This window comes from Malaclemys terrapin, chromosome 11, assembly GCF_027887155.1.
Source record: "Malaclemys terrapin pileata isolate rMalTer1 chromosome 11, rMalTer1.hap1, whole genome shotgun sequence".
Taxonomy (NCBI): Eukaryota; Metazoa; Chordata; order Testudines; family Emydidae; genus Malaclemys; species Malaclemys terrapin.
This window is the reverse complement of record NC_071515.1, coordinates 69,142,350-69,162,346: the sequence shown is the minus strand read 5'-3', so window position 1 is coordinate 69,162,346 and position 19,997 is coordinate 69,142,350. Positions and strand designations below refer to the sequence as shown.

The following is a 19,997-nucleotide window of genomic DNA, read 5'->3' as shown; positions in this document are numbered from 1 at the left end:
GGAGCATGACAAGACAAGTTTGGACACACTAACAATCCCCATTCCATCTGAAAAACAAGACACAAGAAGTGGATGAGAAACATGTAAAGAGGAAGAATGAGGGTCACAAAAAATAAAATGTTAAATTGAGACCCTTAATTTCTTTCTTCTCCAATGTCCAGGAAAAAGGATTTTCAGTTTCAACTGGAAATAGAATACTTTCCTTCCTATTCTAAGCTGTTATACACTAGTGTTGCTTGCTTCTATCTTGGAGATGGTTGCATTTCAAAGATTGGTAAAGTGAACTATGGTAGTGCTAAGGGCTCCAATCAGGGATCAGAGTTTCGTTGTGTGAGACACTGTACAAACACATAACACAGACAGTCCCCAGCCCAAAGAGCTTACAATTTAGACCAGAGACAGCAGGTGGATACACCTGTGACAGATTAGACCCCCCTTTCAGGGTGCCACCGGATGTGCTAGGGTTCCACTGAGCCACCCATTCTATGAGCCTGGGTTTCCTCACCCTGTCCTTGCTGTGCCAGGATCTCAAGCCTTCTCTAGCACACACACACAGGTAAGGCCATACACAGCTGCAAACGCAGATTGAAATCAGCTGTGGGTGGGAGGATTCAGCTCAGGAATTTACCCAGCACTCACATGCACACATCATTTGGGGTGTAAACCCAAAATTATATTGTCTTGCCCTGTATAGAGAGATCTATGCAGTGTAAGCTCATAAAAATCACCCCCACCCTCAATGTGGAGAGAGCTATGCACAGCTCTTTGCCCCCCAGTTATGAATTGCACAAACTGGGTTTTGAAATAAGCAAGAAATAAGTTTATTAACTAGAAAAGGTAAAATTCAAGTGATTCTACGGGCTAGCAAACTGAACAAAGCAGATTACCGAGAAAACAGAACATAACATGCAACCGAAATTTAATTTCCTAAAGAAACAGGTTACAAATAGTAATTCCTCACCCTCATGTTGTTTTAGGCAGGTTGCAGAGTTTCTGCAGCTTAGAGTTCAAGTTATTTCTCTTCACAGGCTAGACCCCTGTCTCAGGCAAGGGCTGAGTCCAGGCTTTCCCCAGCTTAATTCCTTTGTCTCTTCAGGTGCTTTCATCAGTCTTCCTTCTTGGGCAGGGAGGCAATAGAGAAGAGCCCTGATTGACTCACTTCCCAGCCTTAAGTAGGATTTACATAAAGCAGGAATCCTTTGTTTCCAGTGGAAAAATACCAGCAGTGTCCAACGTGGTACTCCATACCAGGTGACATCATCACATGACCCTGCAGTGTCAAAGCAACATCCCAGGAAGCTTCTCCAGAAGGTGGGAGATTAATATCTTCAAAGTTCTGTTGTCTTTGTTAAATGGTCCATTCAGGCTGATTGCCTACTGTCTGATGGGCGTTCCCCCAAGTACACACAGTTGTAATTGTTACTTAGTCAATATTCCTAACTTTAGATACAGAAATGATACAAGTATACAAATTGGATAACCACATTCAGAAAAGCATAACCTTTCCAATGATACCTTACATGACTCATCTTGCATAAAATATATCTTCGTTATGCCATATTCATATCATAATATTTCTATGAAGAATATGGGTGTAGCATCACAAAACCAACAGAAAACACAAGGAAATAAAACAGTGATCAGAGCCTTTACCTACTTTATCAAACACTTTATACCAGCCTTCAGTCTACCAGATCAGAGACCTTCTAGAAAGCAGCCATATATTCCTTATGTTTAGCACATTCCTTCATTGTTGCTTTTGGAATTGGAATGTGTTTTGGGGGCACCCATCAGGCTGTGAGTCACATAAAATTTTATATAGTCAAATTTTTTTTAATTATACTCCTAAAACATATCTTCTGAGCTGATATCTACAATTGATCAACTGAAATGCCATTCCTTTTCCCCAGCCCTCAGCTCCGGTGCTGGGGTCAGCGCTGACTCCATCAGGAGTGCCCTGAGACGGATGTCTCACTCCTTTTTCATTCTGGGTTTGAACGACTTACAGATGCGACGCTTGTTGCTTATGTGTCTTTCTCCTACACACCTTAAACAGCTAACATGCAGGTCGCTGGTGAGCATGGGCTACTCACAATGATCACATGGTTTAAAGCCTGGGGATCGGGGCATGCCCTGTCCCTAGGCTGAGTCCCATCTGGGACCAAATAACTACAACTAATACTAAGGGTAAATACTAAACTATATACAACTATTTTACAAAGAAATATTTGTGAGACACACTGAACTAAGCGAAAGCTAGCCGAAGCAGCAGAAGTTCCAGCACAGTCACTGGCGGCAAGAAGGAACTGAGGGTGGGGAAAGTTGGCAGTGCCCCTTATACCACGCCATGTGGGCGCCAGAGTCAGTCCCCTACGGCTACTGCTAAGGGAAAAACTTCCGGCACCAGTGCATGTGGCAAGCACACACACCTAATATGGAATGGACATAAGCAAGCACTCTAAGAAGAAAAACCTTTACATTTCAACTTGTGGAAGTGGTATCTGAAATAATTTGATCCTACTAAGTAGCCAATCTTCAGGTAAATTATTCATAAGCATTAATTTGCACTGGAAGTAATATAATGTAGCCCTTATTCCTGGAAAAGGGCCAGATACTAGTGTCACACTGGACTTGAAATTGTCTAAACTGAAAGCACAATCCTACCCTGGTACAGGTAATTCATAAACTCTATAATTCAAGACTGCAAGTCACAACCTTACAGAAACAATGAAAAAGGCAAGTAATTATTTATTTGTGTTACAGTAGTGCCCAGCAGCCCGAGTCACGACAGAGGCCCTATTATGGTAGGCAGTATAAACACACAGTAAGAAAATGCCCCATAAGGATTACACTTATCTTTCATCTTAACATGCAGGTCTGTAAACTTGACTACCTGTTCAAATTCATGAACCGGGAACATAATTAACTGGCAGGTAGATAGCTCTGGAAGTAAAACTCCCCTGTTCAGTTTTGAATTTCCACTTCTTTCAACACAACTCCATGGACTAAGAAAGGAGAAACCCAGGTTGATGGAATGCAGACATAAGTCTTGTCCAGTCCTTGTCTGGACAAGATGGGGGCTTTGCGATAGAGCCATGAAGACATGGTTAGCAGGGGCCATTAGTCACTTGAGAAAAAATTTACCTAAGTGACTTAAGATCCTAAAGTCCATTGGTTTTAAGTGAGTTAAGCTCCTAAATCACTTGTGCTTTTGAAAATGTTACATCTTGTCTCTAGGGTTGCCAACCCTCCAGAAATTAAAGAGTAATCTTTAATTAAAGGGTGTCATGTGATGAAATCTCCAGGAATACATCCAACCAAAATTGGCAACCCTACTTGTCTCTCTTATAGACCAGGGGAACAGAAACAGGGAAGGAAAAATACTTAAATGACTTACATTTTAGTTCCAGGAAGTTCACAATTTTCAAAAGTGATTTAATTTCAGGTACCCAACTTGCCTGAGAACTTTAAGGTGCCTGATTATCAGAAATGGCTGAGCATCGCACACTTTGAAAACCAGGCCCTTTGATGGTGTCTCAAGTTGGGCATCTGAAAATCTAGGCACCTGAAACCACTGATCATTTTTGAAAATGTGTTTCAGTAATAAAAAACAAAAACAACGCAAGCTAAATTCACACATGGACTTAAGACTGAAAATAGCCAAATGTACAATATATCACAACGATGCACTCTGAGAAGAGCTATTCAAGGAAGAAAGCTAACAACAGAGCCATTTGGATTTCTTTCCTTTTTAAACTCACACAGGCCGGCCTAACTTATCACTAGGATGCAGGGAAGAGAGACCCAAGTCATTTAGTCCACTCCCTCTGCCAGTAAAGGATTATTCCGTACAGTATGTTTTACCACCACTTCCACTGGGAAATTATCCCATAGACTTCATATATGAAGCATCAATGTGGGAGCCAAGAACCACTGAGTTCTAGTCCCCCCTCAGCTACTGACTAGCTATGTAACCTTTGCTAAGACATATTAACGCTCTGTCTCTGTTTCCTGATTTGTAATCTACCTGCCTAACTCTGAGGTCAATGAATGTGTCTATAACTATAACAATATAATGCAGAAGTACAAAACGTTATTAATTCTTACCTAGATAACATGCTGTCCCCACACCTTAGCCCAGCCTTGCATAATTCTACTCATCTGCTTGCTCATACAACTAAAATATGATTACTTTTTTCATTATTACAAAAATAAATGTTGAAAAGTGGATTTTGTGCCTCTGCTGGTAAACATCCATGATAGTTTTGCCAGGCTACCTTAGTCATCATTTAGTCAAGCTCCAGATAGTGTCAGTTCTTAATTTTTTTCTCCTAAATCCATCCTTTCAGACTCTTTTCCTTTGATCTACAAAGCAATTTAAATTTCAGGTACTGAAGTGCCTAGAAATGCAGTATCTTGTAGCTGTAGAGAAGTGGACATGCAGCAGATCCATGGGTTGCCAACATGAAAGTCTTTACATGGAGAAATATCTGGGCAAGAGGAGACACTCCCTGTTTAGCTCACACCTGCCCTGAAGGAACTGCCTGTATAGTAACTGAGCTAAATGAAGGTACATTATGTCACAGCTGGTTCTTACAGGGGAAAACACCCCTGTTTACAGATAGACATTCACTACGTATCCGGATGCAGTAAATATTACAATATAAAGAACTGGAAAATGTTGCAATAGGTGCAAGTGGGCACCTTAAAGATGGAGGTTTGCTCACTGCATTACTTACTTGGAATGGGAAACATAATGCCATAGTAAATGTCACCAGTGCAAGTAGCAAATATTCTGTTTCTAATGGCTTCATTTGTTGTATGAGGTTTGCAAAAATATTGTTCCTGACCTCTGAAATGTCCATGCCATCTGTATCCGTGAAGGTCTCCTAAAACACTTCATGTTTCCCTCATCAAGACGTCCCCTACATGGCACAAAATAATGCTTGGAACCACAAAGCAATTACAGAATCTGACTCTGCATCATGAACAAGGTGAAACTCCATTCAGGCTGCTTTTATATATTCTCTCAGCCTTTTCTCATGTGATGATTCAGGAGGAAAAAACCAAGGGAGAGAGTGGCACTGTGAAAGTACAGCCATGTCTTCTTTCTAACAGCCTGACTCATAATTGACCTTTATTTTGTAGGCTAAACCAGCTCACAAGGAAAGTGAGCTGCGCAGATACTAGAAAGACTTAGAACTTGCTTATTGAGCTGGATGTATTTATAATGATTTATTTCAATTTATGAACTCCACTGTCTCTAAGAATGAGAAAAGATGAATAAGGATTTGCACTTGCATGGCACACAGGATCAGCCTTAAAACAATCAAGTGGGCGGAGGTATGTGCATAGATGCAATGGAAAACATTGCAGCCTGGCATTAACATAAATGCAAACACCTGAAGTGATTATTTGCTTTGCTTTTACCTAATGCTGGCACCTTGGCTGGAAGGATCTTAGTGCTTTAGAAAGACTAAGCCTTAAATCACCTCTGTAGCAGTATTGTACTCATGTAACAGATAGGTACACAGAGGTAAAGAGACTTGGGGACAAAATTTTCCAAGTTAGGTACCTAATTCCAGACATAGGCAACTAGATAACACTGGTCTACAATTTTTGAGAAATCATCTGCTTCAGAGATAAAATGTGCTATTTATTATGTATTTTGATGTGCTGAATTCAAATCTGACAATTAAAACAACTGATTGGCTACTGTTTTTAAGATATTTAAGTTTTTACATTTTATGTCTATGTATATTGTGTAGATAGTAGAGTTTTAATCATAAATTGTAAACCTAGGTCTTTTCTGTGTTTATGGATGCTTTACATGATATTTCACCTGTCCCGTTTATGTAACACTTTAAAAATCAGCAAAAGGGTTATATAAATAAAATGTATTTTGAAACAAAAGGCAAAAAACTATTCTGTACATAGTTTAGTCCTATTCAGTGTCTACTCAGCGCTTCTTGGCTTGTCTCTTGTATTCATTAAATGGAGCATCTCTTGTCACTGTCCAGCAATAGTCTGCAAACATTGATGGGCTCCATTTGCCCTGATAGCGTTTCTCCATCGTTGCAATGTCCTGGTGAAATCGCTCGCCGTGCTCGTTGCTCACTGCTCCGCAGTTCGGTGGAAAAAAATCTAGATGAGAGAGCAAAAAATGTATCTTTAGTGACATGTTGCAACCAAGGCTTTTGTATGCCTTGAGGAGGTTTTCCACCAACAACCTGTAGTTGTCTGCCTTGTTGTTTCCGAGAAAATTTATTGCCACTAACTGGAAGGCTTTCCATGCCGTCTTTTCCTTGCCACGCAGTGCATGGTCAAATGCATCATATCGAAGAAGTTCACGAATCTGAGGACCAACAAAGACACCTTCCTTTATCTTAGCTTCACTTAACCTTGGAAATTTTCCACGGAGATACTTGAAAGCTGCTTGTGTTTTGTCAATGGCCGTGACGAAGTTCTTCATCAGACCCAGCTTGATGTGTAAGGTAACAAAATCTTCCTTGATTCAACAAGTGGTGGATGCTGGACACTTTTCCTCCCAGGCTCCAATGACTGTCGGAGTGGCCAATCTTTCTTGATGTAGTGGGAATCTCTTGCACGACTATCCCATACGCAGAGAAAACAGCAGTACTTTGTGTATCCAGTCTGCAGACCAAGCAAGAGAGCAACAACCTTCAAATCACCACAAAGCTGCCACTGATGTTAGTCATAGTTTATGCACCTCAAAAGTTGTTTCATGTTGTCATTTGTTTCCTTCATATGGACTGCATGACCAACTGGAATTGATGGCAAAACATTGCCATTATGCAGTAAAACAGCTTTAAGACTAGTCTTTGATGAATCAATAAACAGTCTCCACTCATCTAGATTGTGAACGATGTTGAGGGCTGCCATCACACCATCGATGTTGTTGCAGGCTACAAGATCACCTTCCATGAAGAAGAATGGGACAAGATCCTTTTGATGGTCACGGAACATGGAAACCCTAAAATCACCTGCCAGGAGATTCCACTGCTGTAGTCTGGAGTCCAACAGCTCTGCCTTACTCTTGGGTAGTTCCAAATCCCTGACAAGGTCATTCAGTTCACCTTGTGTTATGAGGTGTGGTTCAGAGGAGGAGGATGGGAGAAAATGTGGGTCCTGTGACATTGATGGTTCAGGACCAGAAGTTTCATCCTCTTCCTATTCCTCGTCTGACTCAAGTGAGAATGATTCTGTTGCATCAGGAACCGGCAGTCCTTCTCCGTGGGGTACTGGGCGTATAGCTGATGCAATGTTTGGATAATGCAGTCCACTTTTTCTTCTTTGACACACCTTTCCCAACTGGAGGCACAATGCAGAAGTAACAATTGCTGGTATGATCAGTTGGCTCTCTCCAATTCATTGGCACTGCAAAAGGCATAGATTTCCTTTTCCTGTTCAACCACTGGCGAAGATTTGTTGCACAAGTGTTGCAGCATCTGTGTGGGGCCCACCTCTTGTCCTGATCTCCAATTTTGCAGCCAAAATAAAGATGATAGGCTTTCTTAACCATAGTGGTTATACTGCGCTTTTGTGATGCAAAAGTCACTTCACCACAGACATAGCAGAAGTTATCTGCACTGTTCACACAAGTACGAGGCATCTCTGCTCACTTTGGCTAAACAGAAATGTGTCCCTTTGCAAAATCAAACACTGACAAATAAGAGAGCACGACACTGTATGATTTCTAGAGCCGATATAGGGCAATTTGTTCTGTCCAAACCCAGTCATAGATTTATTCCTAGATCCAGTCAAAGATGTATTTTAGTCATTTCTGGTTTAAACTGAGATCCCTTCCCTTTAGAACTCACTTACCTCCGCCATTCCCAAGTCAAGGGTCGTATATGCTGACCCAATAGCATATCTTGAAAACTAGAGCCAATCAACAATTTTAAGCATCATTTTCGTTCTCAGTGACCCAGAATTAGTAAAGTTTGACGACATTTATTTCAGAAGCGTTTTGGCTGCAGAGCCGTGGAATCTGCCTGATTTTCAGAAGTGCTGAGCATCAGCAGCTCCCCTGGGCTTTCACTGGAATTTAGGGTATTCCGCATACCTCCAGATCAGACCCCTAATTAGTTGTCTTCTCCCATCCGATGTCTATGACACTGACAAATAGACTCACGCTGTGCCAGACAACTATTGTGCAAGAAGGCATTTCCACAGTTCAGTAATCAGCAATAGTGGAATGGAAAAAAAAAAAAAAGTACAAACAGCCAAGGTTTTTATTAAAAAGTTATTTTAAATTTTCACAAGTATAGTAGGGGCTTTGTATCATACTGTGAGATCAGCTAGAGTGAAATGAACTTGGAAGTATGTACTGTGTTTATTCATTTTAATAACGTTTTAGGGTTCCAAAAGCTATTTAATTATGCAAGCATGTTTCAATTTTGTTTTTTAAAATCAGATACTAGCGCTATGTAGTGGATTTATTTGAATATAACTGGTATGTGGTTACAAAATAGTGAGAGAAGATAAGTAGTACATTGTAATAATAAATTATTAGAATCATACAAGCAATTTTTAAAAAAGAATACTAATAAGAGGCTATCACCTCAATTGGATCTGATGCTAACTGTATACCTGACTTTAACTGTTTTGATACCAAATAAGTCTTTTACACTGTACTACATAGTGTTTGTCCTGCTAAAAATTGATGAACATATAACACCTTTTCTGTATTATAAAGACTATCAAAAAGGTCAATATGTTTAAAATAAGTGTAATTTGTAGAGGATAAAACTGGTTCCAATTGCTTCCTTTATTTAAGGGAAGAGATACTGAAATGATAAAGAATTTCCTGAGCACAGCTTAATTGCTAGTAAAAAGCTACACCCAGAAGTACTATTTTTGTTGTTATAGCAAAAGGAAAAACATTTTAGCATCTAAGTTGTTTGCAGCATAACTAAAATAATTGCGCCATAAGCTGGTTGGAGTAACTCTATTAATACTCACTTGAAGCTTTGCTAGGTCAGTCCCACCACCCTCCATTCCTCCATGGCCTCTGGCACCTGAACCATTCTTCATCTCATATTTGTATTGGCATTTTGTCATTTGTCACCAATTGTAAGTTCCCAGCACTAGGGACCTTTGTCTTTCTCCATTGGATGTAGTGCTATGTATACTTGCAGAACTTTACAATAATGAAAAGCAACTGAAAAACATACACGAAGTGATGTCTTAGAATAATCTTACGCTAAAGGGATATCATCTTGCTGATTAAGGGCCTGTTCCTGCACTCCCAAAATGAAGCATTCTTGGGCATTTTAAATCCACAAGAAATGCAGGATTAGCTTTTAAGTGGATATTATCAACATAGAACTGAATGTAAAGGGACACAGTTTAAAATTCCATTTCTTCAATTCTTCAGGGTAACATTCAACTGCCGTAACCACAAGAAGATCCTATCATAATGAAGTCACACAAGAGGGCTGAATTAAGGTTGTAAAAGCAACCTTAATTCTGCCATTTCCTATTTTTCAAGTGCTTGATTTTGCAATCTTAATCTTTTAATGTATTTTTATACTTAAGTGATTTTAGTGTTTATGAAAGGTGCCTCACTCAGTCTATCCTCACAACAGGTATCAGCTGTACAATCTTATCCATAACCATCATAGTAAGGTGCTTTCAAGTCTGAAGTGGTGAGACCATCACACAGGGACAGGTGCAGTTCAGCATCTATATGAGGAAACCTCTGCAGAGACTTCAAATAAAGGAGCCCCAGTAGTACCATGTGGCTGGGATTGCTTGTAAACAAGGAACTGGATTAAGAGAGCACACATTTAATGTCATAGTGGCAGAGTTTAAGGCCACCAAATCATCCGTTCTGACCATCTGTATATCACAGGCCACTAAACACCCTGACCCTTTCCTCTCCCCTACCCCCAATGTAACAACCAGAATTAGACCACAGTATTACAGCCCTCAGGAGACTTAGATATTGTTCCATAGGCAGAGAACAGCAGGCACTAAGGTGCACTAGTGCCTAAGGCATCTGCAATGGCAGGGAAATGATTAAATGAGACATACCCAGATGGTGATATACAACAAAGGCTGAACTATTTTGTCATTTTGGAATTGTCCTGGCTTGGAAATGGTGACCTACAAGTGGAAGGCTTTATACATATTTTAAGCCATACCTTTATAACTGAGGGTTTTAAAGAAATGAAGACAAGGTTTCTTAAATTATAAACCAATGGACTGTTGAGAGAGAAGTTCTGTTTTCCAACTGGTGAGGATACTGGTACATCAAGACTAGCACTGTAAAGAGAATACCACAGCTCTGGCAGCATGCACTCCAACTTAATTTTTCAATATATAAGAAGGTAAATACTTCGTTTTCAGTGGCTCTTTAGTAGCCATCAAATTCTTAGGGTAGGGCATTATCTGGAAATTAGTGACCAACTAAATCAGTCTAAAGTTATCCATCCAGTCCTTAACTGCCAGGGGTACCCTTCCTGCCAGTAATTACTGCTTAATTATAACCTAACCTTGAAAAACTGTCACAAACTTTGCCTGCACAGGCAGAAAATCTACTTGCTCACCTGCTACCATAATACTGAGAAAATAGCTTACTCATTTGTCAAAATCATATATTTAGGTGACTGGGTGATTAGAATTTCAGACCTATTGGCAGCTGCATGGAATATTCAGATAGTCAGATGGCTAACATCATCTCTAAGGGAAAGAGAACTGGCCCTCCAGAAATGCCCTCTCCATACTAAATAAAAGGGAATTGTGTAGAAATCCACACCTTTTTATTTTCTAATCCTACCCCAGCACAGAGCTTTTCCTGAGTTTCAGGCCATCAACTGCCTATCACTTAAATATTTTTTAAATAATTCCCCTGTGAACAGGGTGCTCATACTTAAAAGCTTTTAAATTTTACCCTAGATAACTAGTATTGCCTCCATATTTGCTGTATTCTCTGTATTTGGTAAAAGAAATATGAAGGGGGACACACAAAATACTGACCATTAGTTATGCTAAGGCAAAGCTGGGAAGAGTTCAGCCTAACTACTGTACATCAATAGCAAAGTTAGAAAAGGAAGTTTTTAATTACATACTAGTTGTGCTAAGTCACAGCTGTCATGCATGGGGCATGTGCTTTTACAGGGCATGAAAACAATCCTTTATTTCATCCTTTTTGCGAAACAAAACAAAACACTGTAGTTGTGGAATCCTATGCGAAACATAGGGCTAGAATAGAATAACTTACTTTGCAACCGTTACTCAGGTCCTGTTAGAGGCTTACAACATATTAGCTAGAGTCCATTAATTTTCCACAGATATTTAAAATCTTTCTCCCAAGAAGTGTTAAAAACATTAAGACAATATCCAGAAAGCTGCCTTGGTAGCAAACACTTTGCAGTATATTTAGTAAGTGAACTCCCAAACACTCTATTGCATTTGTTAAAACATTTCATTATTTCAAATAATTGTAATTATTTGTGCTTATAGAATAGCTGTACTTATCTGCGATAGTACAGATAGCAATGGAAAAGCAAAAAAACCTCTCATTCTATTCAAGGATCTGTATGTGTTCTCAACACATTGTGATGCACATTTCCAAAAACTGAAACTACATTTCAAGTTTAGGCCATCTTCTGTTTGAGTGCAAAAAGTTATGAATCCAAAAATTTTCCAACAAACTGCAAGAAAAAATATATTGCGTGTAGTACACAGCAATAACTGTTAAGGATTAACCGCTTGGTATTGCATACTCAAATATATTTATGCTTTTTTCCTTACATACTACCAACACTCCATATTTCATCCATAATTTTATTATTTGGATTACAGAAATTAGTATCACTTGTCAGTAGTTCAAATCCAGGCAAAGAGCACAGAATCCATTTATTACACAATGCAACAACACAAACTAATATTTAGTGAACAAACTGTTTCACTACATTAACATCTGGTAGAAATATCTTCCAAACATGCATAAAAGTCCAAGCTTAGTATTTCAGAGCTCCATGTTCCTACATATACCAAAAAAAAAAAATACATTTAACTTATTATCTTAGTGAATCAAAGACTTATAAAATTACAATTTTATTCTTCACAACGTACAAAAAATACAAAAACGACTGTATATAATGTAGTTTTCATCCAAATTTCATTATATCAATATGCACCAACATATACCTGATTCGATGTATATTCATGAATATTTGTATCTTGAAAGATGACTTTAAAATGACTTTGCAGATTAGTCCACACAAATGCCAATCTTCACTGGTTAATAAAAAAAATCTTTGATAGAAACCATCACATTGTGAAAAATTACAATTTGTTTATCTGCACCTTCAATCTGCATTTTATTGTAAATTACATTATGAAAATTTCTACAACTCCAGGTGTACATTGTCTACTAGGAAGGACCATGGTGTTTCTTCCATTTAATGAAAAACTTGGATAAAGAAGCACGGCAGGACACAAGTTAGTAACCTGTCTACAAACTATTATGCACATCATGAAAACCATCAAAGCAGAAGCAGATATCTGCTGTAGCAGTTTGATGATACCAATGGAAGGGAGAAAATACGTGAGTCAAGTAAATAGTTTATGAAAAAGAACTCTCTAGATTATACCAAGTAAAGTACCTATGAAACTCCCCACTATTAGGTTCATGTAAATTGAATTAAATTTCAGTGAAAGATACACACTTCACAGAATGTATGTTCATTCTCATTTTATAAAAAGAAAATATTATGAACAAAGAAACTAGTTATTAAAAAGTTATCTTGGGGCCTGATTCTGCAGTCCTTATTCAGGATGAACTTCTACCAAGTTAAATAGGAGCTTAGTCCGAGTAAGTACAGCAGGAATGCATTTTACATGTTGAAAACGTGGAGTACCGAATTCTTGAATAGGTTTTTGATGACGAGATTTCTTATAACCCAAACAATTTATTTTTCACATCTGAGAATGCTAGCGCCATTTTTTTTAAAAAGGTAGGAGTTCATTTACATGTGTGGTCAATTACCCTTATATATGGTATTGTATTACTGGTACAGAAGTGATAAAATGCCAAAATATAAAAACTTATTTAACTAAATAGGTAATTATACAGAGTCTTCTTCCCATTCGCAAAGATTTGTGACAATCTCTCTGCTTCTTATCAAACCCAAAGCCATCTAATTAAAACTATTGTACAAGCCTCCTTCCCAGCAATATAGTTAATGTCTCCCATTTCATATATCATTCACATAGGCCAAAATGTTTAGACATGGGAGTCTAAAGTTAGACTCCTAACTCCATATTTAGCCACCTAAATCAAAGTGGCTTGATTTTCAAAGGAATTGAGCATCCAGAATTCCCACTCATTTCAATGGGAGCTGTGTGTGTTCAGAACTTGTGAAAGTCAGGCCATTTTGATTTATATTTCTATGTATATATTTGGGTGCCTCCCTTTGAAAACACAGGCTATAATTAACCTGGATAACCAATTTGAAGAGGGTAGGGGGAGATTTATTGGTCAATAAAGATGTACATTTAAATTATTTTGTACAGTAAATCAAACACAGCTATATTTCTCTAAAACAGACCAATACTATTATCTCTAGGTTTTCTCCCCTCCCCAGTGTTGCCATGGTATCATTTGTGCTGCATTATAAGGTTTAGCTATTTACATATCAAAAGCTCTTTACCATTTTGAGCACTGATAAAATTCACCTGTACTTTTTCAATGGAGCAAGAAGCAGTGTTGCCAACAAAAATAAAAAATAGTAATGAAAAGATTCAGATTTTGTCTTCTTTAGAAAAACCTAAAATAAATGTAACTATAAATCTGTTCATGGAAATACTGCCCCTCTATGAATGGCTACATTTAAAAAAAGAAATGTTTGGCTTACTAGCATCATTAAAATTAGAGTTAACAGTATCACTGAAATTATTGCCTATGCATCTTTAAGTTCAAGCGGCCAAACACAATTTGGAAAAAGGCTCTGTATAAAACATATCTAGACTGTGATTGTGTACATTTATTCTTAAAGTTGAAAGTCAGAAATGTGTTTGAATCCTCTGTTTACAAGTGTGTAAACAAAAGAGGTTGTTAAATGAGCTAGTGGAAAACAGTTTGAACGTATGGGGATAATTTAAAGCCATAAAGGGAGGAAAACACTGAGCAACCGAGTGATATGTCCTGGTGTCACTCTGTACAGGTCCATGACTGATGACATTGCTTTACCCAATTATTTCAGAAAAATTAAAATTACTCTTTCCTCCCCTATGTATTTAAAAAAGTGAGCTGAGGCTGCTGTACTCAAGGCAGTTTTAATATTTCAAAGCAGTATTATAGCTCTGTAGGGACAATACTGGAACAGAGCTTGAGGTAATAAACAGTTAAATCTTTAGATAACATATGCTGGTAGGACACCATACTATTTAAATTCCTAGAGAATCACATTTCCCTTCAGTTTCAATAATTGCTTCCCTGCTGTCCCTCCCACTTGCCTTTCAAGTTAGGAAATTCTCTTGCAAGATTTATGCAATCTGCCTGGTTACTGGAGTCCCATCCAAAAATCTTAGAGCATTCCAGAGAATATAGTTTGCCTCTACAGCAATACATACAATTTCTGGCATGCAGTCAAGCGCTTTTAAAAAGCAATGACAATAATAATATAATCCCAATTCAAGCACTGCACTTAGTGGGTACAACTTTATCACTCATATTGTAACTTTCTGGTGTCAAGTGATAAATTGAAGTCTTGTTAGCAAATAAACTGAAGAAAGATAAAAGGCTAAAAAGTCAAAGCCATATAAATTTCTTATAGCAGTGCATGCTGAAAATGATATTCCAGTGTTTTACATGGTGAAATTTTAACAAAATCATCACATTAGTTATTTCTAAGGTTTTTTTTAAACTTCTGATTTAATTTTTACACTCCTGGTTTATTTTGTATAAATGTGCTGGGTTACTGAAAGTCTGCAGCATTTTGGTGTGTGAAAAGTTCTGAAAAAGAGCTGGAATTATTCAGATTTCTTGTGTTCTTCAGCATGGGAAAGTACCTTTCTCCTCTGATGTAGCATGTGGAAATACAACTGAGGAAAGACTGAAAAGAGAATAGACTTATGTAAATAAAAGTATGAAATCAGGTTTGTGTTTGAACATGACACACTTACAGTCATACATTCAAGGTCTCTCTGAAAATAACAGATCGCTTATCCACTTTCTCATCAAAAATCATAGAGAAAAATAGAGACGCAGTGGATGATGCACACTATTGTCTCTACAGACTTCAAGTACCATGCATCAATTTTTGCCAGTATGTTTTTTTTTTATTTCAAAGACAAAATACTACATTATTTTTCTGCATGACTCAATGTAGATCTTCACTCCAAGGTATGCATGAACAGTCAAGATTACACAGCAGAACGCTGGCATCAGTGTGAGTTTGCCAGACTATATATCTAACTAGGAGTTGAACACACACATAGGATGAAAAGGTTCCTGAACCGCACAGAGAATAGGAAGAAAAGGCTCTTGAAGGGGGGGAGGCGGGGAAGGAGAGAAACAGATCTCAGAAAGAGAACAAATTGGGTACAGTTTCTTTGGTCCTGAAGGAGGGATGCATAGGGTCAGAGAGTGGAGTAAAATTGTATTTATACAATAAGTTGCAGTATTTGCAGAATGAGAGAACAAAACGTGAGACTGAAATCATGCACATATGATATGAACAGCTAAACAAGCCTGAATATTAGTTCTAAACATGAGCTCAAGATCAGTTCATCCTAGTGAACCATATGAGCCTGTTAAGGTTAGTGTCAGCCTAGATTATGTCAATTGTGTATTCCAAGAGTTTGTTATGCAAAATAGATCAGCTCATGGCTATTTTAAATCGTGCACTAAAAAAGGTTTCAAGGTGGTTGGTTATAAATCAGCACTCTTTGCTCCGACTTCTTTCACTTTGTTTCTCACATATCTTCCCCCCCGTCACACTTTAGTTTGTCTCTCACCTGACTGAATTCCAGATTATACTACTACACTCCAGGGAAACTAGTGTTGATGAATACATTCATTAACTTGGTAAAAAACACATTGTTGCATAATTATTCCAATGAAACTTGAACAAATGCAGGAAGTCTGTCATGCATAGGATCCATTATGAGCAATCAAGATTTTCATGAGAGAATTATTTTAGTCCGAAGCTAATTTGACAGGACTTTCATTTTAAAACTAAAGGTTTTTATGAAGTGGAGTTGCAACTATAAGGAAAATTAATTGTATTACTTTCAATGAGGATGTTTTCAAAATTTTTCTGTCATTGTAACCCCAGTATTTCCAAAGTTTTCAGTGGGAGTTTAGGGTCAGGAAAAGAGCATTCATTAGTTCCTATGTTTATTTTCTCCAGGCTTAGACAGACTTCTATAAAAGTGTGGGGCTTCTGTAGGGACAGCAGATTTGTGAAGTTGGTCAGGAAGAATGAACTGAATAAACTGATTTGACAACTGAATCTTAATTCTCATGTGCTACCAAAATATCAAAGGCTACAAGTTTATGCAAGAAGACACCTATTACAAGTTGAACAATAGCAGACACATGTCATGAATGTTTTGATGCTTATCTACCAGGGTGATCAAAAAAACAATTCACATTGTTGGATTATTAGTTCAAAAATTCTGTACATATCTGAATACACGGATGAATCTACACTGGAAACAGAATATATTATTGGAAGGGGCAAGTGCTGCCCCAAAACTGAGCTGTTTTAAGGGTGAGATCTAGATAAATTGTTTTGAAGGCTCAGTTTCCACTACCCCGCTTGGTTCCACCAACTACAATCCAACTATTCCAGTGGATGGATGGAAGTGAAAGAGTGAGACTTTCCTTCTTTTTATGTAAATAAATCCAAAGTTACTCTGCATCTTTGGAGCTACGTCAAATATATTATTCTCGGACACAAATGAATGAAATGCAGTTTTCATAGCAGATGGAAAAATTTATGACTTTTGTGACATCAAGATTCATAAGAAGCCTTACTTAGAAGATTATAAGCGCTGATTGTAGAATTCAACACTGCTCAAGTTTAAATCTTACTTAGGATACGATGCATCATTCTGCATAGACTAGAAGGCTACATAGATAATAAAAAGTTCAGAGAAAAAACAGCTGTAGAAATAGCTAAATAGACACGAATAGCATTATCATTACATTCTTTTGAATTTTAGACTCAATGGCATAACTGTATTGGTTACAGGTCTTTTACTTTAAAACACCACAGATCAAAGAAAAACAAGAGCTACATTATATCTTTCTAAATTATGAGTCAGATTGCCTCTCCCCTTCAAGATAAGAGAGCTAAAGAAGCATCCCTGATGAGTACAAAAACAGTGTTCCCCACAAAGACTATTTTTGTTTGAGCAAAAAAGTGCACTGCTCTGCAGTTTTTGTGAGGATAGCAAATCTGCCACTCATCTACTTAACTACTGGAAAAGTCATGAAGAAATAACCCAAAAATAAACAAACAAATTTGTTTATAAACCATAGACTAACTCTGTGTTCAGAACAACCAAGTCCCGTTAATGAAAGAGAGTGGCAGAGAGAAAAATAATTTAAAAAGTCAACATTTGCCAAAAGATTCTACAATTATTTTATATTTCAAGTATAGATAAAAAAATCCTAGTTTCTCCATTACCACTATGTGGTAAACATTGGCAAATGCTGACTGCTGTAGTTCTACTTTTGTCTGATCATTTTTTTTTTTTTTTTTTTTTAAGAAACGTTCAGAAAAGTATGTTGCTACCTGCAAAGCTAGCTAGCTATGCATACAGTTTAATCACTCGGTTTCTCAGTTAGCTTTACATATACTGTTTTCACACAAAACCCTAACATAATGGTGTACTTACTTGGAATATAAGAGATCATAACCAGGATCAGGAATGTATAGTAATCAAAGGAAAAATTGTATTTGTTAGGTAAGCTAATGGAATACAAGCCAGCCTGTCTGACGAAGGGCAAAGCAGCATATATTGTGAGTAATTCGCCTGAGACTCCCATTGGATACAGTACTATGAACAGTGTGTACCTAGAACAAAACATTTAGGGAAAGGCATAAAAAAATAAATCAGTCCCAAACTCTTATAAGTGAAATTATTTGTTAAATTATGTTATGGTTACTCCTCTTTTCAATAACCACAAACAAATTTAATATTTGCCTTGTTATTTCAGTATCAATTGGTATTTGATTAGAGCACAGTAAGATGACGTTGCTATCTCCAAGGTAAAATGTTCAGACCAACAATCAAATTTCACTGAATGCAGAAGTGTCTTTGATAAGCTGCAAATTATATTTGAATATAACCCTGTAAAATTGTAATTCACATTTCTGAACCACCTGCTATTGATAGTTAACTTGCTGAAGAGTCTATATCTGCTTGAAATCTTGTCTATAAAGAGTTAAAAGTAGTTTCAGGTACAATACCTGTCCCTGAGCCACTGCCAACTTGAGGATTTTTCATCACATTTGCCTTTTAAAAAGACATTTTGCCTTATTGCTATATAAAAGATCTGTACAAACAAAGGAAACTGTCTAAAACTGGGAAACAGTAAAACTGACTATAAACCGAGTGCTGTAAATTTTTTCTTCCCTCTCTTTCAGTTATAGCCATCTTATAACAGGGAGTAACTTATAACAATAGTAAATGAACATTTTCAGACAGAAGTGTGATTTTTAAATTTTCATGTTCCTTTAAAATAGAGATAATTGTAGCACAGATAACATAGGAGCCTGTTGTACGATAAAGAAATTTGACACATTTATTATATCTCTGATATTCAGCTACCAAAATTAGTTTATTAAAGGATAACAGAGAAACTTGTAACAGGGTGACTGACATTTCTTTATGTTCTTTCCTCACTACTGTGTGAAAGAGACATACAAAAAGAAAATTACTTTAAAACTATATAATTGGCAGGACTCAGAAGCAAGCATAGTACCTCAAAATATATTTTTTTTATTGCTAGATGTTGAGTTGATGGTGTCCTTAAATTTCCATGCTCCCATTTAGCTGGAATCTTAAAATTGGTATTCATATTCACGATGAACTGCTGAGCGACCAAAAAAAGTCCAAATTTGATTGATTATTTTGCAGTGACAGTCTGATCTATTGGATTACAACTCTTATTACTTTTCTGAGCTAGTGTTGAAAGTTAGTACATTAATTCACTATAGACTGATTCTGGAAAAAAGCAAATATAGTATTTGATATTTATATCATTGGTCACAAAAAACAAAAACAAAAACCAAACTAAGTTTATAACAAGAATTTTCATATCCAAAGTGATTATGAAAGAAATAAAGTCTCCAATTGGGAGACATTAAAGATCATTAATGTCAACTTCTATTTAACAGATTTTAAGCACACAAATTGTCTGAGGGGAGCAAGAGCTGGACATGGAGACATATCCATTTGTGGCTATGAGGTGGCTACTGTCAGCTAATAATCAATTATGTTGTGTACAACAATTATTTTCCATGCTTATTAGACTAATTTTCTGTGTGGTTATATAAACTTTCCTGTCAAGTCAGTAAAATATCTGCAAAGGGCAACCTTCCTTTTATGCAACTTACCTGGCCCATTTGATGAGGTAAGGGAGGTGGTTTAATAGGCTAAACGTATAAAAGGAGTAACGGATAATTTCAGTGATCGTCCAGGCAACAACAAATAAGAGGACACTATCTTCATTCTGTACCTATTAAAGAGAGGAAGAAAATATACAGTACAACAACTTCAGAAATTATAAATTGTTAACTACTCACATGACAAGAAATAGTTCTCAAAATAATCCACCCTTGCACCTTGTTTTATTGTTTCATTTAAGAAAGTAAGTTCCAAAGATACACTTGAAGATCAACATGGTGCTTTAGTAATAGTTTTCCTTGTTAATTCTAAATATTCTCCCAATAGTGAAAAATTCTGAAGAAAAATGGAAAATATAATTTAAAAGTATGCAACACACT

The 19,997-nt window shown here is 37.1% G+C and overlaps 1 protein-coding gene across 2 annotated transcripts in view; it reads right to left on the bottom strand.

Moving 5' to 3' along the window:
* Positions 1 to 11,800: 11,800 nt before the first annotated feature.
* HACD2 (3-hydroxyacyl-CoA dehydratase 2) overlaps positions 11,801 to 19,997 on the bottom strand; it is a 46,121-nt gene continuing 37,924 nt past the window's right edge. For both annotated transcript variants that reach the window (XM_054044301.1, XM_054044302.1), the window contains exons 5-7: positions 19,608 to 19,729; positions 17,884 to 18,062; positions 11,801 to 15,089 (exon numbers count right to left, since the gene is read on the bottom strand). In XM_054044301.1, coding sequence (XP_053900276.1) covers positions 15,007 to 15,089; positions 17,884 to 18,062; positions 19,608 to 19,729 — 384 coding nt within the window. In that variant the 3' untranslated portion in view covers positions 11,801 to 15,006. The remainder of the gene's footprint in view (positions 15,090 to 17,883; positions 18,063 to 19,607; positions 19,730 to 19,997) is intronic.